Raw genomic sequence first — 25,728 nt, 5'->3', positions numbered from 1 at the left:
AGGTGAGGCAAAGGCATTGGATTAGGTTACTCAACTACATCCTCCCAGCCTGCTTCTATTGGTGGGAATTCTGAATGTGAATAAGGTGTGTTTCTTTGTGAACTAGGGATAAGTGGCAACCCTTTAAAACACTTTTTTCCTTTAAGGTCTATCCCAGTCATAAGTCAAAAATAAATGACTCATTTCATCACTATAATTTGAGATGTCTGCACAAGAGCTCACCTTGATCTTTCAGGAAGGACAGATATGCTACTTTGCAATAAAAGCCAATGCATGTGTCTCCTCAGATAATATCTGAGCAAGCTCATCATTCAGGCCTTAGCTGGTAATGGAAAAGCAGGGAATTTAGATAATCCAGGGGCCTGGCCAAGTACTCACTACAGTTGAAATTTTATCAACCCTATCTAAAGGCTATGTTTTGTCTACAGCAGGAATTAGAAGTGGCAGTTTTACTGCAAATCTAAGCTCTTGCTGGCATCTCACTGAAAAGTGACCTCATTTGAGACTGAATGGGAATCTGTCAGGGACAAACATGCTGATCCTGTAATGCTGGTTTAGATTAAAGTTTATCTTCTGATTAGTGAGTGAATGATACTAAAGCAACATGAAAAGTGGTTTATGTGCAGATGGATCTTCAACTGGCAGTGTGTCACAGACTACATCACTTTTCAGGTAGATAGTACTTGCTAATAGAAGGCTCAAATGTCAGTTTTAATTAACATATTCATCAAATGAAATTCAGAGTTCATACCATACAGCAGCAAGAAGTGCTTGTCACAGCTCAGGACGTAGGCTGACTCAAGAGTGCAGATTTCTTTATGTTAACCTTCTGTATGTTTCTTGAAACATTTAAGAGCTACAGGTAACAGTACTGAATTCTCCTTTGTGTGATATTCAAAATCTGCATAATTTATCAATGTACTGGCCAAAGGTTTATAAGCAGGCACAAAATGTGAAACCTGTAACATTTTATTTTAAAAAACCAACAAGCTTCAGAATAGATCCAAATGTAGTAACTTCTCCAAAAAAATATCAAAAGGTACAGTGTAAAGCCATCTTTCTCATTAAATACAAACTAGCTTTTCATGATGCATTGCATCAATGTTTTGCATCTTTGTTGTATCCTGGTACACAGGAAATGTATGCACTGAAACAGGATGACTCATACCACATTACCTAAATTCTAACAGAAGGACTTTTTTCAACAAAATTTCTACTGGTAATTTAAAAAACCTTAACATTCATGAAGTTTAATGAAATTTTTGCTAGGTACGTTTTCAAAGTTAAAAATAAAGGGTTAAGTACTGAACAGTGTCAAAGATGTATTTTGACTTTAAAACTGCTACATGAAAGAAAGCCCTTCCACTGTCAAATGCTCTCAATGTTAAACTCTTGGGTAAACAACATGTTTACTCGGAATTTCAGAAAAAGTGCAAAGAAACCACTTTTAAATAATTGAATCCATAGTCTTCCAAGCAAGAGTATTAAAACTACTTTGCACCATAGACATTTGTGGATGCAGCAAGCCAACAATTCCTTTTATCTGGCTATATCCAAGTCCCATTGCTATGAAACAGTTGAAAATCCACTAGTTTATGGAATTAAAGGTAATTTTACCTGTACAATTTTGAACAGGTGCTTTGTTTCCCTTAAGGGTGTGAATGCACAGTGAGGATGCTCCAATTTGGCCATCATCCTACAGATAATTATGCACATGCCTAGCTTTTACGCATGCTAGCAGTCTCATTGAAGCTAGTGGGATTACTCATGTACATAAAGTTGAGCATGTGCTTAAGTCTCTGCAAAATGTAGGCCTCTTCTCCCAGCAATTTTTCCCCAGCTTCAATGGCAGTCAAGATATTTGACTTTATTTCAGATCAGGCTAATCCTGGATTTCTCTTTGGTATATACAAACAGGTGCCATTTGATAGTTTATCTGTGTGGCTACTTCTTAAAAGACTGAGAAAACCATTTAGGGGCAAGGTATATGACATTAAAACCCAGAGTCTGGGAGGGTTAGGAAACCAAGCTTGTTACCCTTTCTTATATGAAAGTCAGTATTTACCCTTATAAAAGGGACACCAAACAAAAATATTGCATTAAATTTGTGAAAACCTAACAAAGGAACAGAAGGGTAGAGTTTAAACAAAATGCAAGAGAAAGTTCCATTTACTGAGGAGGCAGATACAATATGAACAGCTGCAGTACAAGCTTCTCCCACACTGCCCAACCCTGACTTTGAGGGACCACTTTTAAGGATGAGTAGTATAGTCTTCATGCCTGTTAAGTATCTGGCCTCTCTGACAGTGGTTTTACTTTTTCAAATGACGATGCAAAAATTTTAATCTCCAAGGGGAAAAAAAACAACTTGTGTCAAAAGCACAAAGAATTACAACCAAACCCCTATGAAGGAAAAGGAGGCGGCTATGTCTTGAACAGAAATACTCACACTCAGGCTTTATGCCAAACTGCAATCTGGAGGGAAGCTTTCTGGCAGACTCTCTGCCCCTCTGAAAAGAGAGGTTTGTAATGGAAATGTTGACACAATCTTCACTACAGCAGGATTTGAGGAGCAGATATTGAATGTCACTAACAAAAATAGTTAACTTTTGCCTGCCATTTGTACTTGGGCTGTGAGGGGAACTGAAATAAGTCTATTGCCTTGATCACCAGCTGGGGTTACACAAAATCTGTTCAGATCAGAACACAACACCACTTACCAAGCCGATCAGTTGCCCCTCTAAGTCATTGTGTCTTTTTACTATTAAAAGTAAAATCAATAAGGATATTTAGTTGTGTCAGCATCCTAACAAAAAGTCTGGAGAACTTCAGTGACGTATGCTATACTCTTCTGACCACTTTCATCCCAGTTTCTCAGATCGGTGGAGTCTTTATATATGTGTCCTTTCCACAGCCTCTAACCCACTGTTACAAAACGGCTTCCTTTGTTCTGAGACAGGGCTGTTCTTTGTTCCTTGAGGATCCCAAAGCGCTCATTCAAAGTCATTCCAGTCTGTAAAACAAAATCATTTCATAATAGAGCTTGCAAAATATCAGACTGATCTGTTACAATACCAAAGTTAGGACAATGAGTATCACCCCTGCCTAGTTCTGCTCAATCAGATTTTTTTTCATCCATACTGAAACAGGCATCTAAGGGTTGTATGGAAACAAATACTGAAGATTAACTTATCTTGTTTTCCTTCTTTTGCAGTATTTAAAAAAAGATGAGTAGAATATATTAACTCTATTTATATGAGATTCAAGAACATTAATGCAGGTCAGTAAAGCTGAAAACAGAACTTTTACTACACAGATCTGTTCTCCATACATATTAAATTACATCTGCGAACTTCAGTGACTAATACAGGTTTTTACTATTTTACACTCCTGTTGTTTTCAGACTCCACACAGTTGAGAGAGCAAACTGGATTCTATTCTAGCTAACAATTCACTTATTGCACTTTGTTCACAAGAACACTTGCAATATTCATTACATGCGATTCCCACAAAGCAAGATTTGATCTGGAATCACTGAAAGTCATACAAAACAACAACGACATTTTTATGGGGTATTGTCCCAGTATGATTTTAGTTTCACCACCTGTGACATTGACGAGTTACCACCAGTCTGAACTTGTACTTTTGTATTTCCTGATATTCTGAATGTCATTCCTCACCCCCACCCCTTATTTAGTTTTCCTTTTCACTTAAGACACAGCTGTTGCATAACTGTAGAGTGATGTAATTCAGTCTAGCAAATTTGTTAGATACAAAAAGCCCAAATTCCTAAGCCATAAAATGGCACAATTTTGTTTTCCTAAAATGTCAGATTTTGATGTGCTCCACTCTGTAGACCGGGGTGGGCAAACTTTTTCGCCTGAGGGCCACATCGGGGTTCCAAAACTGTATGGAAAGCTGGGTAGGGAAGGCTGTGCCTCCCCAAACAGCCTGGCCCCTGCCCCCATCCACCCCTTCCCATTTCCCCCCTCAGAATCCCTCACTCATCCAACCCACCCTGCTCCTTGTCCTCTGACTGCCCCCTCGCGGGACCTCCTGCCCCTAACCGCCCCCCCCCCCCCCGGAACCCCACTGCCTATCCAACCCTCTCTTCTCCCTGTCCCCTGACCTCTATCCACACCCCTGCCCCCAACAGGCCCCCAGGGACTCCCACACCTATCCAACCTCCCCCTGTTCCCCATTCCCTGACCGCCCCCAGAACCTCCACCCCATCCGCCCCTTGCTCCCTGTCCCCTGACTACTCCCCAGAACTCCCTGCCCCCTTACCATGCCGCTCAGAGCAGCATGTCTGGCAGTCGTGCCACCCGGCCAGAGCCAGCCATGCCGCCAAAGCGCTGGCGGCACAGCAAGCTGAGGCTGCAGGGGAGGGGGGACAGCAAGGAAGGGGCTGGGGGCTAGCCCCCCCGGCCGGGAGCTCAAGGGCCAGGCAAGATGGTCCCATGGGCTGGATGTGGCCCGCGGGCCGTAGTTTGCCCACCTCTGCCGTAGACTCAGGAGCCATGGCACTGCACATAAACAAAAAACAATAACTAAATTCCCAAGGAGATTTTCTTCAATTTTATACATATGCAAAAAAGTTTCTGAAGAGTCATTGTTTTCAATCCTCATCTGAAGTTGAATTAATCAGATTTTTTAATAGGAGGACCACGGAGGTTAGGTACTTGTCCAGAGTAACACAGCAAACTAATGCCAAAACTGAAAGCAGAATCAATAAGCCTAACGACAAGTCCCCTACTTTAGCCCGAGACAAGTCTATTAACAAGGAGCCCCACACCTCTTTTATTTATAATGTTGAATCACGCCAAGTAAGGGTTAGGAAACAGCTTTTACCTGTTTTCCAACACTGTTGATATCAAACTGCAAAGTAACTCCTTTGGGAATCTTCTTCTCTTCTGGTTGCTCCTTGTTCATTAGAAATGGGGGCATAGGAATACGAGTTAACCGTGGCTTCTGGGAACTGAAAGAAGACTATTTTTAAAATGGTACATTGAATAAAGGTTGATGTAACAATAATCAGGTGTTACTGTCTACAAAGATGTACTATGAAAAGACAGGAGACCACACCTCCAAGTAAACTGCCAATACCGCAACAGAAGGAAGAATTATTAGAATATGGTTGAAACACTGACTGGATAGTTGGGAATGTTTGATTTCAAGGAGGCAGAGTATAACCATTCATCCTGTCACTGAAAACTATCTATCCGCAGATTAAATGGGCTAAAAAGCAGGGAGGGAAGAAGAAGAGAGCCAGTATTTTAAAATTAAATATTTGCATATTTATTTTAAACCTCTAGCACTATTGATATATAGTGATTCTTTACTGTCAATTTTACAAGATTTAGCTATAAAGAGCAAGGCTGGTGCAGTTCCCTTTTGAGGATAGGTACCTCTGACCAAAGGTTTGCTCAGAGTTCTGAAGCTGAACACTAAGAATCTTAATATACAGCTGTCTTGTCCAATTTACAAAAAGGAACACAAGAATGTCTGTCTGATTTAAACTCAATTCTACAGTTATCTCTACAAACTAGGGAGGATTCAAGTACCAATTCCTGGACATTCGGTCATTCAAGACTTGGTGAGGGAAGGAGAACTCAGCCTAGTTATGATGGGGTAGAAGGTGTAGGTGAAAGTTTATCCACTTAGTAATTCTAAACTGCCACAAAAACTTTTCAATTTAAGCCCACACCAAGCTCCTAACTGAGGAACCTCAAAGTGCATTCCAACAATTACACATTATCTGAACACAGATTGAGAAACAGAAAGGGCCTGATTTTGCAAAGCTTCCATAGACAGAACTCCCATTCAAGCCACTGGGAACTGTAAGTATGAAGAACTTGCTACACTGGGCCCAGACACAATACCTGGAGTTATGAAGGAAGAAGATTGTTTGGAATGTTCTACTCACACTGGGGATGGGATTGCTCCAGGGTTGTCAATAGATACAGTCAGAATTCCTCCATTTGTGGTGGAAGTTCGCCATCTAGTTTGAAAGCATAGGAATCACTTATGCAGGCTGAAATTCCAGTGTACCATTTGGGCTTCACATGAAACGCACGTTCCTGACTAGCCACTATTTTAAAAAAGTCTGTCAGAACTCTAGAGTTTTCAGAGTATAGGGTGGTATACCAAGACTACATACAACCAGGCACAAGCTACACATCTATATGGACCACTAGCAGACTGAGCACAGGCCTTTGAAGCCACTAAATTGTCCAACTATTCAGAGCAGCTCCAGATGACATTGGTGAAGAGTACCAACACATAATCCACCCTAGCATTTCAATAATTGCTAGAGCAATGGTGGAAGTTTCTGAAAATATTGAGTGCAGATAAGACCAGGTAGGTCCATCAAATCCAACAGCGAGTCTGAAATTCTGTGACACATGCTGCTCTCATATGAGCTGTCTATTCTTCCTACTATAGCTTGCAGCAATCCCTTTTGCTTATCCATGAAGAGCCTGGGAAGTGGAGATTCCGTCTTTCCTCAGAGACATGTCTATCTTATCTCCCTTTTCACACGTAGGCCTGGAAAATGGCTGGTCTCACTGATTTTAAACTGTTTTACAGGCTCTGGATTTATAAATTTGGTACAGTAGCTGCTACATCGACAGGAGGGGAGAAACTGCTGTCCTATATAGAGCCTAAATTAAAGTTTTAAAATGATAGAGCCTTGGGAGCAGAGCTTATTTAGTAGCTCTGAAATTGGCAATAGATCCCTCATTCCTGGGAGCATCTTCTGCAAGTGATCCTTCCAGTTAAACGAAGAGTTGCTGTAAAAGCAGGAAGGTAGGCGGGAAGAAGGGAGAAAAGGATGAAAAAAACTGTTTCCCACCAAACACATAGTACATCATCCAAATTCACGTCACTACTCAACTCAGAAGCCCACAAGAGAAGGTTCCAGTTGCCACAACAGGAGCAAGTTACAGTACTCTGGATACAGCAGGACTAAAGCAAAGCAGTTTAAATGAATAATCCCTTAACTGTAGCTCTTCAGCTGAAATATGACACTTACTGGCGAGTTCTCTTTGTTGCCTGATTATCCAGAAGTTCTTCTACTGGCTGCACTTGTGCCTGCACCTGAAAACACAGAAAGATGTGTACAGGATTTGAATACTGTTACACTTCCTGATCTGGCAGCGTGAGGTTTTAAAACAAGTATCTATGAACACATCCAAAAGATGTGTACCAAAAACAGACCTACAACTGTTCAACTGCGGACAGTCACCTTAGGCCCCAGAAACTCATATTCCCTTAGAGCATAGGCAATTTTTATTAAGGGATTAAAATAAAATATATTTGCCAAAAAATGTAACCCAAAAGACAAGACACGGAGGAGAGAGATTTTATCCAGAGTCATAAGGACCAGACAGGGTGGAAACTTACCCACACACAGGGTTGGAATAGAGGAGAGAGATTCACAAACTGGGATGTGGTGAAAAGAAACTTACTATAAGAGATTCTGTATCTAATGTCACTGAATCCCCCTACCAGTCTGCAGTTTTATCACATTTGGATTGTGTTTTTTAATCTCCACTGCTGCAGTCTGAAAAATCCTCACTAAAGCAAGTGACTCCACATTGACCCCTGCATCTGTGCAGAACCCCACTGAAGTAAGTGGTGCTCATGTGTACCCATGCAGTGCCAGTTGCAGTTAGGGCTCAAACATATAAAGGAAAAACTTAAAAACCACTTCTCTTTACATTCTTAGTTATTTGACTGTTACTTATGAGGCTGATGGTTATACATATTTATTGTTAAACCATATAAATCTATATCAATTCATGATTTAAGGCTAAACAAATCTGCAATTCTGAAGCTTACTGCTTTCCATCCTTCAACTAAAGGCAACTTTAAAAGCCCATACATACCTTTAAACAATTTACCTTCAAGAAGCAGCTGCAAGCTTGCCACTATCCTGAAATACACACCCCAATTCCATGCACCTCAGAATGATTCAGCTGTTTTTGGGGTACAGAAAGACTCACATACTGCTCTACAAGAAATCTTTAACTCAAGATGGGACCAGGTTTGTTCCTGGAATGGTAAATATATGGTTCCAAGATCACTGGAAGTGTTGTCTTTTCAGAGATCAAATAAAACACATCAAATGAGTTTATTCAGAGTTGATCTAGATAGTCTGATCCATCAAATGGGGGGCTGAGGAAGAAAATTACATTCATTTTAGAACCTAGTGCACAGTATTCATTTTATTTAAGAAAATTTTTACTGTACCTTCAGCCCCCTCCTGAAGAGGAAAGTTGCTTGACGCATGTCTTTCTGCTGGTTTAGTTTATTTCCAATTCTGGCAAAAGTGGATGGTATATTACTCCTGTAACATTTTACAAAATAAAACCAATATCATTATCAAAAACGTCTATGGACAGCCAATTTTTAGAGAAAAATAGAATACTGTGGATAATGGAGTAAAGAAGCAAAAGTCTCATATTCCCCAATGCATCACTAAGAAAAGTCACACCCTAGCTTCATTTAGAGACTGAGCCTTTCAACTTTGTTTGTCCCAACTAAATATTTAAATGGGATAGAGCGGGTTTATTAAATCTACATTTTTCTTTTAAAAGACACATGGAGTTGTCACGACTACAGGGAAAACCGCACCTCAGACCACTTTTTAGTCTCTCTCTCAGGTGCTCCCTTTAGGTGATAGGCCTGGCTTCCTGCACCTCATTTTGAATGGAACCGCCCAGTCCAAACACACTCAGACTGGATCTCTGGCCTACAGTCCCCCTGGTTCCCAAGCATGTTAATGACACAGGGGTAACTTAGGTTCGACACCTGTAAGAGTTTCTCTCTTCAGGAACCTTTGCATGAGCACAGAAACAGTGTCTTCAAAATAAAGCATTATTTATTCATTCCTCAAAAGGTATTTAGGAAAATGGGCTAACAATGAAAGTCCTAGATGCATGCCTCCTTACCTATGTTTAACCTTTCTATTCATAGCTCAGGGACATCCAGCTTATCCTCATATCTCAGAGTTGATTTGGGAGAGCCCATCTGTTCTGCTCAAAGCTGCGTACTCCCGCGTCTCTGTGACCATCAATCTAGACATCAGTTTTTCCTCTGCTGACAACTGACTTCCCCTTTTTCTCCCAGGGTTGCATTGCTCCCTCTGGATGTGGAGGCCCCCCAACAGGTCCAAAGTGAATGGACTCAGAGAGGCTCACAGAGAGAGACTGGTGTGCTGAAGGCTCAGAGGTGTGGCTGCAGGAGGAGGCAGTGCCTAAGGCTTAACCCCCTGAGAATGTGACCCCCCAAGGAGGGCTGTCACACTGAAGGAGGTTCCTCCCAGAGACCGTACGGAGCCAAGAGAGCATGGGTCCTGTGAGTCTGTGACAACATGGTAGCAAGGATGGTTGGCAAATGCACCCTGTAGACGATTAGCAGGTAGACAGCAAACTCGTTGCTTTGGTCACAGCATCAAAATGAGGGTAAGTTACCTCTCCCATGTGGAGATGGGCAGGGACTAACCCTGGGTCCCACACTTGCTTGGCTACCTTGCTTGTAACAGCAAGCAACACACCATATACAGTACTTTGCAAATATTAATCCTTCCAAAACCTAATAATTACGTAGGGGAAACAGAGATTCAGTGCAAAGAGGTTAAGTGGCTTGCCAAAATCTACACAAATCTGTCTAAACTGGTTTCAAATCAAGCATTCCCAGCTCTCCGGTCTTGTGCCTCTCTGCAATGTGTCCTGTTTAAATGGTGTTCCTTGAGAGATTAGTATACCAATATAAGTCAATCTTTTAATTTAGCTCTGCCCTCTAGAGAGAAAACTGCCTATTTTTAAGTGAGAGATGAATGATAATAAAATTGTTGAAGTTGTTTTACCAAGTTATTATGCTCTAATTGCCAAAACCATTTTGGAAGACAGTAGCAGATTTTTTCTTTTTTTAATGATGGAAATCTGGAGACCTCCAAGAACATCTACTAAGTTACTTACTCCTGAACAAAATGGGGCGATATGGAAGGGGAGGAAGGAAATCAATTGACGAACAAAGATTAGGTTGATTTCCTTAAGTGGAACCAGCCCAGCTCTCTAATGAAGTGTGTGATACATCCAATATTTGGATAGAAATAGAAAGTAGTCTGAGAAATATTCTACCCTAAAACAAAAATTTAGCCTTATGCATCTCATGACTCCACAGTCCACATATTTAGCATTTCCACTTGAACAGGACAGTAGAAGTACCTGGTTTATTTTGGCCGAAACCAGAGAATCCCTGTCCACATACAAGAGTTGGATGGACAAACCCCCAAGTCATTTGACTCACAATAGAGTGAGACTACACAACATACATTTTACGCTGCAAGTTACTTACTCTCTTGCAGCCTTTACATTAGAAGGCCCTAGTCTCAATGGAAAGTCTACAATTTTAAACATAGTATTCAAAAGGTGAAACAATAAGTGTTTCAGGTGTCCCTAAACCTCTGACTGCCAGGAGCTGGGACTGGACAACGAGGGATGAATCACTCAATTGCCCTGCTCTGTTCATTCCCTCTAAAGCCTCTGCCACTGGTCACTGACAGAAGACAGGGTACTGGGCTAGATAGACCATTACTCTGACCCAGTATGGCCATTCTTAATTTCTTAAGTGAGCCAGACAATTAATGGGATTCACACCAGTAGCTATGGGACAAGGTTTAATATTTAGTATGCACCTAAGATTCCATGTATTAACCACTTTTATAGAGCTGGAACACTTGAGCTACATGCATATTAAATGAAGGTAAGTACCAGGTGTAAGTGAAGAGAGCTGCTCCCTAACAGTTCCAGGAAACAACTGATCCCATCATCAGGGAACACAAATCAGGGTACTGCATGAGGGCTACTAACTGTACAAGATTCTATCCTACTACTGCTGCCAGTCTTAGCTCTCTTGGTCCCAAGTCAGCACTGCCAGAAACAGAACTCCTCATCATTATCGAAGGGATGAGCTGGAAAAGGCATCTCAAAACAGCAGTTAGAAATCTCACCTCCTGTTTAATGGGACAGGCCTCCTGAGAGCTGGCATTTGTTTTCTCTGCAATTCAAAAGGCCTCTGAAGGGTCATTTTCCTTTTCAAGACTGGGTAGTTTCGCTGTGTGTTCTTTAAAAATAAAAAAAGAATTAAATATCCAAGTAATAGTTATTTAGATGGTGCCCTTTCACAACTCATTCAAAGTTAATGATATCAATCTAAATCAGTGGTTTTCAAACTCTTTTTCTGACGACCCAGTTGAATCATAGAATATCAGGGTTGGAAGGGACCCCTGAAGGTCATTTAGTCCAACCCCCTGCTCGAAGCAGGACCAATTCCCAGTTAAATCATCCCAGCCAGGGCTTTGTCAAGCCTGACCTTAAAAACCTCTAAGGAAGGAGATTCTACCACCTCCCTAGGTAACGCATTCCAGTGTTTCACCACCCTCTTAGTGAAAAAGTTTTTCCTAATATCCAATCTAAACCTCCCCCACTGCAACTTGAGACCATTACTCCTCTTACTGTCATCTGCTACCATTGAGAACAGTCTAGAGCCATCCTCTTTGGAACCCCCTTTCAGGTAGTTGAAAGCAGCTATCAAATCTCCCCTCATTCTTCTCTTCTGCAGGCTAAACAATCCCAACTCCCTCAGCCTCTCCTCATAAGTCATGTGTTCTAGACCCCTAATCATTTTTGTTGCCCTTCGCTGGACTCTCTCCAATTTATCCACATCCTTCTTGTAGTGTGGGGCCCAAAACTGGACACAGTACTCCAGATGAGGCCTCACCAATGTCGAATAGAGGGGAACGATCACGTCCCTCGATCTGCTCGCTATGCCCCTACTTATACATCCCAAAATGCCATTGGCCTTCTTGGCAACAAGGGCACACGGCTGACTCATATCCAGCTTCTCATCCACTGTCACCCCTAGGTCCTTTTCCGCAGAACTGCTACCTAGCCATTCGGTCCCTAGTCTGTAGCGGTGCATTGGATTCTTCCATCCTAAGTGCAGGACCCTGCACTTATCCTTATTGAACCTCATCAGATTTCTTTTGGCCCAATCCTCCAATTTGTCTAGGTCCTTCTGTATCCTATCCCTCCCCTCCAGCGTATCTACCACTCCTCCCAGTTTAGTATCATCCGCAAATTTGCTGAGAGTGCAATCCACACCATCCTCCAGATCATTTATGAAGATATTGAACAAAACCGGCCCCAGGACCGACCCTTGGGGCACTCCACTTGATACCGGCTGCCAACTAGACATGGAGCCGTTGATCACTACCCGTTGAGCCCGACAATCTAGCCAGCTTTCTACCCACCTTATAGTGCATTCATCCAGCCCATACTTCCTTAACTTGCTGACAAGAATACTGTGGGAGACCGTGTCAAAAGCTTTGCTAAAGTCAAGAAACAATACATCCACTGCTTTCCCTTCATCCACAGAACCAGTAATCTCATCATAGAAGGCAATGAGATTAGTCAGGCATGACCTTCCCTTGGTGAATCCATGCTGGCTGTTCCTGATCACTTTCCTCTCATGCAAGTGCTTCAGGATTGATTCTTTGAGGACCTGCTCCATGATTTTTCCAGGGACTGAGGTGAGGCTGACTGGCCTGTAGTTCCCTGGATCCTCCTCCTTCCCTTTTTTAAAGATTGGCACTACATTAGCCTTTTTCCAGTCATCCGGGACTTCCCCCGTTCGCCACGAGTTTTCAAAGATAATGGCCAATAGCTCTGCAATCACAGCCGCCAATTCCTTCAGCACTCTCGGATGCAACTCGTCCAAGTTGAAGAAGACTGAAGAAGAATCTTGAAGAAGATTGTTGATGCCTGTGACCCAATGGAGCTGGGAACGAGGGGTTTGGGTTGTGGGAGGGGGCTCAGGGCTGGGGCAGAGGGTTAGGGTGAGGACTGCAGGGTGGGGCCAGGTATGAGGGATTCACGGTGTGGCAGGGGTCTCTGGGCTGGGGCAGAAATGCAGGAGAGAGACAGGGCTCCAGGCTGGGGGTGCAGGCTCTGGGGTGGGGCCGGGGATGAGGGGGTTGGGGGGTGCAGGAAGGGGCTCTGGGTTTCGGGGGGGGGGGCGCTCAGGACTGGTGGAGGGGACTGGGGCACAGGGTTACCTCCGTTGGCTCCCGGTCAAAGCAAAGAGGCAGACTTCCCACCTGTCCTGGCACCGTGGACCACACTGCACCCCAAAAGCGGCCAGCAGCAGGTCCGGCTCCTAGATGGAGACATGCAAGCAGCTCCACACAGCTCTCGCCTGCAGGCACCGCCCCCACAGCTCCCATTGGCTGGGAGTGTGGAGCCGGTGCTTGGGGCAGGAGCAGTGCACGGAGCCCCATGGCCCCCCTGCCTACAAGCTGGACCTGCTGCTGGCCGCTTCTGGGGCGCAGCACGGTGTCAGAACAGGTAGGGACTACTAGTTTTTACTGGATGGCCACCAGGGTCCCTGGGTGCTGAGCAAGGCGACTCAGTGCCATGCATTCCCAAACTTTGAAAACCACTTATCTAAATGTCTCATGGATTACTTCACTGAAGCTGATGGACAGATTTACACCATCAAGAGAATTACCTCTTTGTTATTAAGATTACTTATTCCCTTCCTCCAAGCCCTCCCTCACCAAAAAAAGTAGTCATAATCTAAATTTGACCATCTGTCCAAGACCTTGTTACAAGTTGTAATTTAGAGAATATACTTAAGCATAACTTGTATACCTCTGAAAATATACACTACAAGCAGTTCTAGGATCCTTAAAGAGTCACCATGGTTTCAGCAAACTTTGTTAGATGTTACATCAATTCAACCATACTTTCCTTAGTGTTGATTCTCCATGTGTAAAACACTTCCCTTCCTCTTATAATTAGCTTGCTGCTCCTGCTGCCTGAATCCTTAAGAATATCACTATCCACTGTGATGTCAAGGATCACTTCCATAATTTTGATGAATTCCATATTCTAGCATACTTGCCACATGAGACGAGCACACCGCCTGGCCTAAGTCAACTCAAAATTAGAACCTTGCTGTTAAGTTTAAAAAAAAAAAAAAAAATCTACTACATTTGTCAAAGACTTGGTATATTCAGTCTTGGACCTGTGCCAGACTATTTCTGCTAGACCAAGCAATCAGTAACAGATTTAGAGTCTGCTACCTCATGGACTACCAGAACTAGATACAAGTTCTGTATGCCATTGTAGAGAGAATCTCAGGTTTCATATGGCAGTTTTTTTCTGTTCTTAACTTTTGCACATCACAAGTAAGCAGAGGTTAACAGCCACATTCTGATTACTTTTGTTACTCCCCCACCTATACTTGTTCTAGGATTTTAATCACTTCAGAGATGATTATTCCAAAATGCCTTCACTTCATATGATACAAAGCATTATATTCTGGCTTTAAGTGTTTGGGATTATAGCTCTAAACTGAAGTCAGATCTGAAGTAGGGTGAAGGAAAAGCTAGATAGTATTCAGAGTTAGCATTTAAAATTAACATTTTAATGTAATGTTAAGGGCTAGAAACATTGTTGTAACAGTATAAATGCATTCAGGTCTAGTAAATCTTTCAAAGAACTGGTCTTGGACATGTTATCATGACAAGATTTGCAATACCTAATTTAACACAGATGTGTTTTACCAGATACTTGTGTTACCATTATACTATAAATACATTTAGATATTTTAAAAACTAGTCATTCTAAAATCTTTTACAGTCTGCTTGTCACACTAATTATTCACTTCTTACTTTAGGAACAACTCTCCCATTGCCAAGCACAGACAGTTATACAAGGTACAAAAATTATATTCCTACCTTCTCACTAAGTGGTTGTCTGTTCAGAGGACTAATCCCTCCACGTGAACCTAGCACTTTCCTCGCTGCCAAGCCAGTTATAACTCCATAGGGACGCTTCTTCCCTGTTGCCCTCCTTCTGCGTCCCAAACGGTTCTTACTGAAACCTACAGTGGAAAAAAGAAGCACTACTAAACTGTTTCAGAAAGACACCATAGCCTATAGCCTTGGGCACATGATATTCAGTGACTGCTAGCTACTCAGTTACAATGTAAGCTGTGAAACAGACGTTTTCAAAGCATGGGGCATGCTGCCCTAAGGGGGTACAACAAGGTTATGGGGGGGGGGATGCTGAACAAGTGGGTGGGGTTCTATGCAGATTGTCTCGCCAGGATCAGGCTCCCTGCCCATCTTGCTCCCCCTCTGCTGCAGCCACAAAGTGGCAGTCACCCTCTTCTGGGGAGGCAGACACGGACTCTGAGTGGGGGGCTGCAGGCTGCACCCTGGGAATACTGCCCTTTCCCTGAGAGACAGAGACCCCTGCTGGCCCCAGCCCTTCAGCACAGCCTGAGGGCACAGAGCCCCATCCACATCCCCTAATGGATAGGGCCTGTGCAGGGGAAGCAGACAGGACCATGCTGAAGGGCCCGGGGCAGTAGGGTATTGAGTCTGGTGGAGGGATGGGCAGTACTCATGGGCTGCAGCCTTCTCTTCCCCTCCTGACCCCGGCCCTTCAGCATGGTCTCATTTGCTTCCCCGCACAGGGGGAAGGGGGACAGGCAAGGAGCCAGGTCCTGGCAGCCAAGGCCACCTGACCACTATAGAGAATGGAAGGCTTCCTTAACTGCTACATGGTGAGTACCCCCACCCCCTATTGTACCATTACTTAAAAAGAGGGAGACATGCACGGGACATCAATCTCTGAAGAGGACACAACAAAAGAGTTGGGGAACCTCTGTCTTAAAGCAAAAGCTATTAGCCTCATGTTACAGATAATGATGCTACATCACATAAGTCAGTTCAAGGTTGGCCTTAAACCAAGAAGATAACTGAACCAACTCCCAATATGGACCATGCAGTTTTCCTGCACTTCATTGATCCAGCGTGTTGAGAACTCTATGGCAGAGACAATCAATAGGCCAAATCCGGACTGCCAGATGCTTTTGAATGGACCCTGCAATCTTTTAAAAATCACAATAATGATAAGTAAAAATTATTTTCTTCTCTGGAGTCTGGAACTTGACTATACCTTGACAAAAAATAGACTACTCCTACTCTATGGCATTTGTCCAGAAACAGTGTTGTAGGATGAAGATTCCACTGTTGGGTGCAGAGTTCCAGGGAACCAGCAGCACCCCATCCGGGTCTATAAACAGTAACTATATCAGACCATAGCCAAACAGCACAAAATGGCATATTTTTATTTCAACTTTCTGATCATACAGCAAGCAACAACAGTTTGGAAAGTCCCAGCTTATATAACAGGAATTACACTCAGGTGCGATCTACACTGACAACATCTACCATCCTGGAGGGCCCAGCTGCAACAGCAGGCTCCACAGCAGGATTCTAACAATTTGGTTTTGTGCTATAAGTGAGACAGAACCACATTTTAACCATATTCTTAAATAGCATTACACCCTGCGAAGACCAAGATTAATAGGATTTGAGAACACAAGTTGGTCTCCCTTCTACAGTAATGACCAAACCTTGCTCTGTTTTTGCTCTGTTTTAAAGGGGAACACAGACTGTTATATACATGTTCAAGGACAGATTTTTCAGTATATAATGGACTGGACATTAGAAACCAGAGGTAGATCCCTTCATTTTAGGTCAGCAGCACCTAAAGTACTGTAGGTTTCAGAGTAGCAGCCATGTTAGTCTGTCTGTATCCGCAAAAAGAAAAGGAGTACTTGTGGCACCTTAGAGACTAACGAATTTATTTGAGCATAAGCTTTCGTGAGCTACTAAAGTACTGTAGTTACATCTGACCAAGGCATGGAGGATTGTCTCAAAGTGACTTCCTTCCTATTAGAAATGGTATGGAAAGCAAAAAAAAAAAAATGGGTGAAGATTTTTTAGACTGTCTTCTACTAACTTCTTCTGCTCACCCCCCACCCCCAATCTCTTGCTCCTCTATCCTTGATGTCCTTCTGAAGAAGTTTGACAGCACATTAAAAGACCTCCAGAAGCTCATTTCTGCTATTCTGCCCATGAATAGCAAAAGATCTGCTGCAGCATCATTCACCAGGTTCCATGTATTCCATGATTCCACAGTTCCAGTTTACAGTATCCACCCCTTGCCTCAGAATTATGCTCCAGAACCTAAGATTTCATTTAAAGTTTCCAGTCCTCATGGTTGTGAAGATCACTTTGAAAAAGTGAAGTGAGTATAATCAATGCAGCAGCTCTTCTTAGTCTGCCAGCTTGAAATAGCAGGTCTGGGATGTATGAACTGTCCTACTCATCTCAAAACTTGCATTTCACAATCATTTTCAATTTGAGCACTAATTATTATATTGTTGATTATTGCATCTGATGCAGCTTTGGAGATGAACTTTGCCTGATGTATTAAGTACAACACTGGACATGGAATATCGGCACTTGGCAACATTTCATATGAGGCTTTTCTTCACGATATTTTCCCCACACACATATCTCTAATTCAAGATATTTAAACACATTTCTAAATTACACAGTGAACACTCCTTACACATTTGATCCAGGCTACCCTAGTAAAAAACCTGAGGCCTGAAACAGACGTATGAGGGAGCATCCACGCTAACTTTTACAAATGTGTAAAATACCTTGAATTGGGGGTAAAAAAAGTATAGTAAAGGCCATATAAGCTGCAGCAGAGCATAGCAAAAAAGGAACTAGATTCAAGTTACTAAGGAATTCACAGTAAGAAAATGTTTAGTCAATACGTTCCTATTTTGGTTTCAAAGGACCTAGGCAATGAGAAATACCCAAGAACCAGATGTGACAAATGAGAATAAGGTCTAATTTTTTTTTATATATTGTGTGATTTGATTTCACTGTTCAATTCAATTAACTGTCTGAATGCAGAGAGTTAAATCAAAGGAACCTGTAAAACGTTTGTTAAAGAGCCAAGCAAGAAAAGTAATACAATGAGACAAAGAAGAGCCTCAGGTATACAGCTTCAAAGGTGTGTTGACATAACAATGGTTTTGCCCTTTCCAAAGCTGAGCCTAACATCAAAGAGTAAATTAAATCCTTATAGAAGCTGAAAGATACACAGACAGACAGTTCGGTGAATGGCCAGAGAGGCTAACTAGTGTGTCAGTGAAAAAGCGAACAGGCTGGGAAGACTCACTCAGAGACCGAAAGAGTATAATGTAAGCCGGAAGTGTGTTTCTCCCAATTCAGAAATGGGGAGTAAGCCGGACCTGCCTGAGTTCTGGATAGAGAGATTAAGTTTAAGGAAATGTGTGTAGGACTCTTGTTTTGTATTGCAGCCCTGTGCACTTTGTACCTTTGGGTGGAAGAATAAATGCTTTGTTTTGAAGAAGTTGTTTGTGAGACACTTTGATCAACTGCTGTCCCACGCTCCCAAATTTGGACCCACTGAAGTAGTCTTGGTTGATATCCAAAGGGGCCGTAACCCAGATCCTAACCTAAGAGTGAGAGAATTGCACAATTCCACCCCAGGAGAGATAGGCTCAAGGCCTGACATCTGTGGGGGTGCACTCAGACCCCAAGACAGGACAGTGGCGCTGCTGGTTCAATTTAACAGTGTCAATAAAGATGAATTAAAAACAATTATTGCTCTATCAAGGCAGAGATATGATATTTAATATTCTGGGAATAAAGACCCCCAAAACAAGATCAGTGAATGGCAACAGTGCATCAATGCCTGAACAATGAGTCAATAAATGAGTAGCTGTTGATATGCTTTGGAGAAGAACTGTTCAGAGCCTTAAAAAGCATCCATGTGAAATGAGTAGGGCTCATTTCCCCACTAGAGGTGATCCTGTCTAGTTGTGCAGGAAAGAACAGTTAGAGCTGATTTTTTTTGAGAGAGACAGATTTCAAATCTGAAAAAGTTCTGTGACATTTGCTTTTTTTAAGCCAGCTCTAGTAATAGTGAATACAAGCCAAAGAGAGTAGTTCCCCAAGAGACTACGGGACTGTCAACGTAACTGTATTTAAAAGTCCAATCTGCATTACTAAGTGCCATTTAAGATACTTGTAATATTTTCTGTTCTAATTTTCATGTTTGCTGTTAACTTTTTCATTTAGCACAGCTTGGTCAGTGAAAGGAGGCTAGTATATTTATGATCAATTTCCAGTCAAAGATACTTACTCCTTCTTATGCACTTTATTCTAATATTTGGGCTACAAACACAGCAGAGGTGCATTTTTAAAGATTTCCAAACAAAATTTATTTTAAACTAACAATCAATTTTATGAGTTAGGTTTGGTTTTCCTACAAAGCCTATGTTTTGGGGCTAAAACACATAACCCATTACTCACACACTATACATACTTAAGTAACAAATCAAACACACATCAAACATTTTTGTATTAGCAATTGTCTCCTTTAGTTTCTTACTAAAATTCTGCTGTATCCCTAAGAGACAGCTGCGAGCTTAAGTTAAATTACTTGCTACAAAATGAAAAAATGCAAGTGAAATTTTTAAATGCCTCATAATTCGCTTTAGTGCATCATTAATCAAAAGCTTATTCTTTCATTAGAATTAGACAGTTTAACTTCGTATAGCTTCCATTATCCACAATGCTAAGAAGGTACAAATAGTTACCTTTCAAACCACCAGTGTCACAGCCACATGTCTAGTTAGTGCCTCAGGAGCATCTGAATACAGTCTACTGGAAACATTCATCACTACCAATGAAATCTTTAACAGAATTAGATAATGTAGGCTTAAAATTTTCAACTGTACACCTTACCTCCTCTTCACTGCCCTCTTTCTCTACACCTCTAGTCCACTGTAACACTGTGGACCTGCAAAGTGAGACATGGCAAGATCTTGTGAACAAAGGAGGAGCTGGAGCAGCTTCTCTCTCAAGCACTCTGATCCGTCCTTTTGTGCATTCTGGAGAGTAAAGAACTCAGATTTCACTAAGTCTCACTTTGCAGGCTTGCTGCATAGAGGCAGTATTCCAGTCTGGAGTAGGGTACTGAAATGCAAGATATGTAGATAGCAGTTGCCTTTGTGAAAGGTCTGATAGGTAGATACAACTTAATTAATGTAACAGTTTGGTTCTGGTTTACAGAAAGTTTTAGGGATTGGCAAGGACTCCCGGTTTCTCCACCTACAAACCCTGACCATTGTGATATCCCTCTCTCCCACTCCTCAGAAGAGGGTTAGAGGGATGTAGTTCACAATATACTGTCAATACAACTTCCAGGAGAAAGCCGAGCCAAGAGCAAGACTCTCTGACTCCTGGAAGAGGTGCAGTACAGCCACAACTCCTTTTTTCCATAGAAATCTAAACACTGAGCCCATGTGGAAGCACTGACACAGAAAACTTTTTTAAGCGGATCACAAACTAGAGCTGAATTATAACTTTAAACTCCACACATGACAGCATTTGGAAGAGACTGAGTGAACTATTAAGTCAACCCATACTTTTTTATAAAGTACAAAAAATGTTGCTACATGGCTTTACTTAGTAGGTGACATTTCACTGCACAGTAATTATGAGAACTGTGTTGTATTTTTGTAAAGTACATACCTGTCTGCTGTTGGATTCCCCACCTGGTCCCCCTCATCCTGAACTGTCGAGTTCCATTCTGTTGAAGCCTTCTGTTCATTTTGGGGGAATACTGCTTTCTCTCTTCTTTCTTATTCAATTTAATTATATCATCTGTAAAAATAAAGGTTTTATGATACACTTTAGACTTAAGTATTTTAAGTAGCAATAAAATCTTAGGTGCTTTCAGTTAAGCCCTATAGCCCTTACTCAGGCAAACTCCCAGGGTCAGTCTTTTAGGAATAATTCTCAATGGGAGAGTAAAGATGGAGCCAGGGCTACTTATTTGGCCCTTCAGATTTATTGGTGGGGATGTCACCTGCCACTCACTATTCTTTCTAGTATTTCTCTTGCATTAGGTTCTCTAAGACCAATAATGAACATTAAGCTATCCAGTAAAGACTCAGCAGTTAGTAGTGCCCAGAGAGTGGCACCAGTTTTTCTGCATTGTACAATTTTTTACATTGATAAGTTACTATTACAGTCAAGTTGCACTACTGTATTCAGCATAGATATACGAAATCTTCATTTTTTCCATTCTTTTAAGGGCAACAATATTCAAAAAGCCTTACTCTGGGCTTCACAGCATTACTCTCATGCTACCGTTTGAATAATTTAAATTAAACTTTCTCCTAAAACAATAGCCTCATTATACAATGTTTTGCGGAATGCATTTATATATATATATATATATATATATATATATAGTGGCTATTTGCGGAAGCTATTAAAGTAACCCAAGTTCTGTAGATCATTTTAATAGCTGGAAATACGTCAAGCATACCATTTTTGGGCTAACTGTATGGAGGAACCAGAAAAATCTACTTCTCAAAAAAAAAAATCTGTTTCAAATGAAGTGTCCGGGAACACAGTATAATCAATCATACAAAGTCAGAAAATACCAATATTCCAGAAATATTACTTCTATAATACTGCCTGGTCTATATATTTTATGCTACATGTTACAATATTTAATCAGAAAAAAGACAAGATACTATGACATTCATACAAAGCAGCCCAGTTAGCACTGGAATTTTAAGCTTCCAAACATTTATTTAGTCCATTTTAAACACATTTTAAAGCAGATGACCCACCTACCACATCACTTTAGGAAATTTAAAGTTTAAAAAAAAAAGACAACATATTAGACTGCAGAACAACTGACAATTCAAGAATATCTTTGAAAACACATAGACTAAGCAGGTGAAATAATATCTTATTTCACCAACAGAAATTGGTCCAAGAAAAAAGCTTTAGAGCTCCATAGAGCTCTTCATCAAGAATCATGAACTCAGGCCTTGTCTGTACTTACAGCACTGTAGTGGGGCAGCTGCACCATTCCAGCGGTTAGTGAAGATGCTGCCTATGCCAACGGGAGAGCTTCGCCTGTTTGTGGTACTCCACCTCTGCAAGAGGCAGTAGCTATGTCAACAGAAGCCCTGTCTACACCAGGGTTAGGTTGGTATAACTATGTCGCTCCATACCTCGAGGGATGTAGTTATACCAACATAAGTTCCTAGTGTAGACCAAGGCTCAGGCCAGGTCTACACTACAGACCTGTCAGTAACTACATTGCTCAGGGTGTAAAAAATCCACACCTCTGAAGAACATAGTTATACCGACATTAACTCCTCTGTGTAGACAGCGCTATGTCGATGAGAAAGCTCCTCCTGTCAACAGAGCTACCACCTCTCAAGGAGGTAGATTAACTACGCCGACAGGAGAGCTCTCTCCTGTCTGTGTAGGAGCGTCTTCACTTAAGCACTACAACTGCACCAATACAGCATTTTAAGGGCTTGTCTACACTACTGCTCATATCAATATAATGTACATAGCTCAGGTGTGTGAAAAAGCCACCCCCTGAGCGATGTCAGTTATATCAACCTAAGTCCTGTTGTGTGCAGCAGTACGTTGGCGGGAGAACAGTTACCACCTCTCACAGAGACATAGTTATTATGCCCAAGGATGTAGTGCTTCTAGTGTAGATTAGCCCTCGGGACAGACCTGGTCTTCAACAGAGACATGGGGTTTGTGTCTCATTACAATAATCTCTAATCCACTAACTCTCCTTCATCCTATGACTGCAGACATGTTAATTGGCCACTTCATTTTGAATGGTTTCTTGCAATCTGTTCCACCGACTTCCTTCGGAAAAAATAAAATCAATCTAGGAAAAAAAACTAATTTTGTCTTCCATCATGCTTAAAAGTAAGCTTGATTCTTACAACACGACCATTTGTTGCTACAGAGAAGGTTGTGAATTCCCTAACAGTGCACTTTGGAGATACATTTAAAAATAAGAGTATGACCATGATCAGATTAATCTGCCTTCATTAGTGAGGGAGACTGAGCAAAGATTAAAAATTGCTGATGGTTCAGAGGAATAATCAAAATAAATTAGCAAACTAAAAACCCAGCCTCAGATCAGTAGCAGCATAATATGTGAGCATCAGAAAGGGTTTTAAGCTTTATTGGTGTTGGAGCAGAGACAATTAACAACTTTTCTGACACCATGACAAATATGGGATTTCATATAATCCATGATCCTGTCAACCCTACAACAGATTACAAGCCTTTAGGTGAGGGACAATTGGAATGAATGATTCTATTTTCATGTAAATTACCTCAGTAAGAAATTAAACTGATGACTAGGGAAAATATGAGGAGAATAATTTCCAAACAAGGTGTCACCCCATGATGGCACATTAGCAGTACTCTGTAAACTATTGCTATTGACACACCCATAGTAAATCATTACCAGATAAAAAACTGGACCCAAAGAGAAAACATTAAAGTGAGACCAGAATGAAACAAACTAGGCAACCAAAATAAGTATCTCCCCAGAATCAGTGTGTATCATAAAACACTATACACAAAAATCAACCCCCTATCCTCCCACATTCCTACCTTTAAGGGAGCCCTGAACCAGTGTTTTATAAGTTTCGCCCAAATGAAGGACTGGGTTAGTCACTTGGCAAAGCCCACTTGATGTGCAATAAAAATGGGCAAATTGTAGCCACCCTCATATTTTAAGGTGACCCGCAAAGAAGTTTTTTGCATCTTCATATTCATAAAGGCAACATGAAGTTGTCGTCCCCGCCCCCAAAGAAAATCTCATTTACATAAAACAAGTCAGGTCGTCTTCTCCCCAGAATTTTGGGAAACTTGATGGTTGGATAACTAACAGGATTAAGACATCACAGATTCAAAGTAAAACTGAATTGAGAAAAGATATGAATTCTTTTAGGCAGAGTGCTTAAACTCAGCTGTTTTGGTTAACTGCAATTAAATCCAAAGTCTCCTTAAGAAAAAGAAAAAAGCTCACTTTGCTAAAGCCTGAATACCCTGACCACTTCAATGGTGAGTTCACCTGTATTTCTGAGGCTCTGCCAATGGGTCAAGCACCAAAAATAGGCAAGGCTGGCCATTGCTAAGGTTAGAGATCCAAACAGCAACTTTCCTTCTGTCAGGGCTCCTTCCCCACTCTGAAGTTTAGGGTACAGATGTGGGGACCAGCATGAAAGACCCCCTAAGCTTATTCTTCCCAGCTTAGGTTAAAAACTTCCCCAAGGTACAAACTTTGCCTTGTCGTTGAACAATATGCTGCCACCACCAAGCGTTTTAAACAAAGAACAGGAACCACTTGGAGATGTCTTCCCCCAAAACATCCCCCCACACCCTACACCCCCCCTTTCCTGGGGAGGTTTGAGAATAATATCCTAACCAATTGCTTACAAAATCATCAAAGACCCAAACCCCTGGATCTTGGAACAATGGAAAAATCAGTCAGGTTCTTAAAAGAAGGATTTTATTTTAAAAAAAAAAAAAAAAAAAGGTAAAAATCATCTCTGTAAAATCAGGATGGAAAATACTTTACAGGATATTCAGATTCAAAACACAGAGGATCCCCCTCTGGGGAAAACCTTAAAGTTACAGAAAACAGGTTTCAGAGTAACAGCCGTGTTAGTCTGTATTCGCAAAAAGAAAAGGAGTACTTGTGGCACCTTAGAGACTAACCAATTCATTTGAGCATGAGCTTTCGTCACTTCATCCGATGCATAGTGTGGAAACTGCAGAAGACATTATATACACAGAGACTGCCGTTTCCACAGTATGCATCCGATGAAGTGAGCTGTAGCTCACGACAGCTCATGCTCAGATAAATTGGTTAGTCTCTAAGGTGCCACAAGTCCTCCTTTTCTTTTCACATAAAACAAAAGATAAACTAATCTACCTTGCCTGGCTTACCTCTACTGGTTGCAATATTGGAGTCTTGGATTAGGATGGATTAGAGAAGATGGATTTGTCTGGCCTCTCTCAGTCCCAAGAGAGAGCAACCACGTAAACAAAGAGCACAAACAAAAGCCTCCCCCCCAAGATTTGAGAGTATCTTATTCCCCTATTGGTCCTTAAGGTCAGGTGCCAGCCAAGTTAGCTGAGCTTCTTAACCCTTTACAGGTAACAGGATGTGGCCTCTGGCCAGGAGGGATTTTTTTAGCACTGTATACAGAAAAGGGGTTACCCTTCCCTTTATATTTATGACACCTTCTATGGGGGGCAAAAACAGGCCTTTATATAATAACAAAAAAGGGGGCACAAGCCTGGCTCACTGCACTGGGCCTAGTCCCCCTCCCTGAATATTTTCCTTTGGAGGGCATGCCGGACCAGGCCTTCCTCCCTTGGGGGAAGGCTGCCTCCCCCCCCCCCCCTTGAGCCAATGGGCCTGAGTGGGACTCACCGAGCGGGCCCGGCCCAGTGCGCCCCCCCCCCCGCCCCTGTCCGTGGTCGGGTCCGTGCCAGTCACACGCTGTCCCGTCCGCGTCCCCTCCCCCGTCACACATGGTTCGGTCCGAACGACTCCCCGCCCCCCAGCCCCGGCCCGCGCCCCAAAGGCGGCGGCCTCGGGAGGGGCCGAGGCGGCCCGGCCCGCGGCTCTCCTCACCCAGCGACATGTCGATCTTCTCCAGGCTCTCGCTGCTGGCGCTCCGGGCCGCCGCCGCCGCGGAGAACCCCAAAGGGGTCGCCCCGACACGGAACCCGTTCATGGCCGAGCTGAGAGCCGCCTCCCGTCCCTGACTGAGACAACGGCCGCCCACTCTGCGCACGCGCGGTAACATCCGACCCCGCAGCCGGAGCTGTGGCTCGCAGGCGCTCGCGCGATTAGACGGGCGCGGGCGCGGGCGCGTGCGCATTCAATAATT

At 42.4% G+C, this 25,728-nt stretch overlaps 2 protein-coding genes across 2 annotated transcripts in view; one reads left to right on the top strand and one right to left on the bottom strand.

Annotated features, from left to right (window-relative positions):
• Window positions 1-690: 690 nt before the first annotated feature.
• FYTTD1 (forty-two-three domain containing 1) lies at window positions 691-25,665 on the bottom strand. Its single transcript, XM_084639732.1, has 9 exons — window positions 25,470-25,665; window positions 20,510-20,641; window positions 14,810-14,955; window positions 11,018-11,130; window positions 8,254-8,350; window positions 7,034-7,098; window positions 5,927-6,001; window positions 4,852-4,978; window positions 691-3,013 (listed from the first exon to the last, which is right to left on the bottom strand). The coding sequence occupies exons 1-9, from the start codon at window positions 25,642-25,644 to the stop codon at window positions 2,918-2,920; spliced, it is 1,026 nt and encodes a 341-aa protein (XP_084495858.1). The 5' UTR covers window positions 25,645-25,665; the 3' UTR covers window positions 691-2,917.
• RUBCN (rubicon autophagy regulator) overlaps window positions 25,517-25,728 on the top strand; it is a 66,857-nt gene continuing 66,645 nt past the window's right edge. The window contains exon 1 of the mRNA XM_084639729.1: window positions 25,517-25,637. The gene's annotated coding sequence lies outside the window, so the exon portion shown is untranslated. The remainder of the gene's footprint in view (window positions 25,638-25,728) is intronic.

The sequence above is a fragment of the Lepidochelys olivacea genome (assembly GCF_965140295.1).
Source record: "Lepidochelys olivacea isolate rLepOli2 genome assembly, chromosome: 9".
NCBI lineage: Eukaryota > Metazoa > Chordata > Testudines > Cheloniidae > Lepidochelys > Lepidochelys olivacea.
The sequence above is the reverse complement of the archived record's forward strand: the minus strand, read 5'-3'. Positions and strand labels throughout refer to the sequence as shown.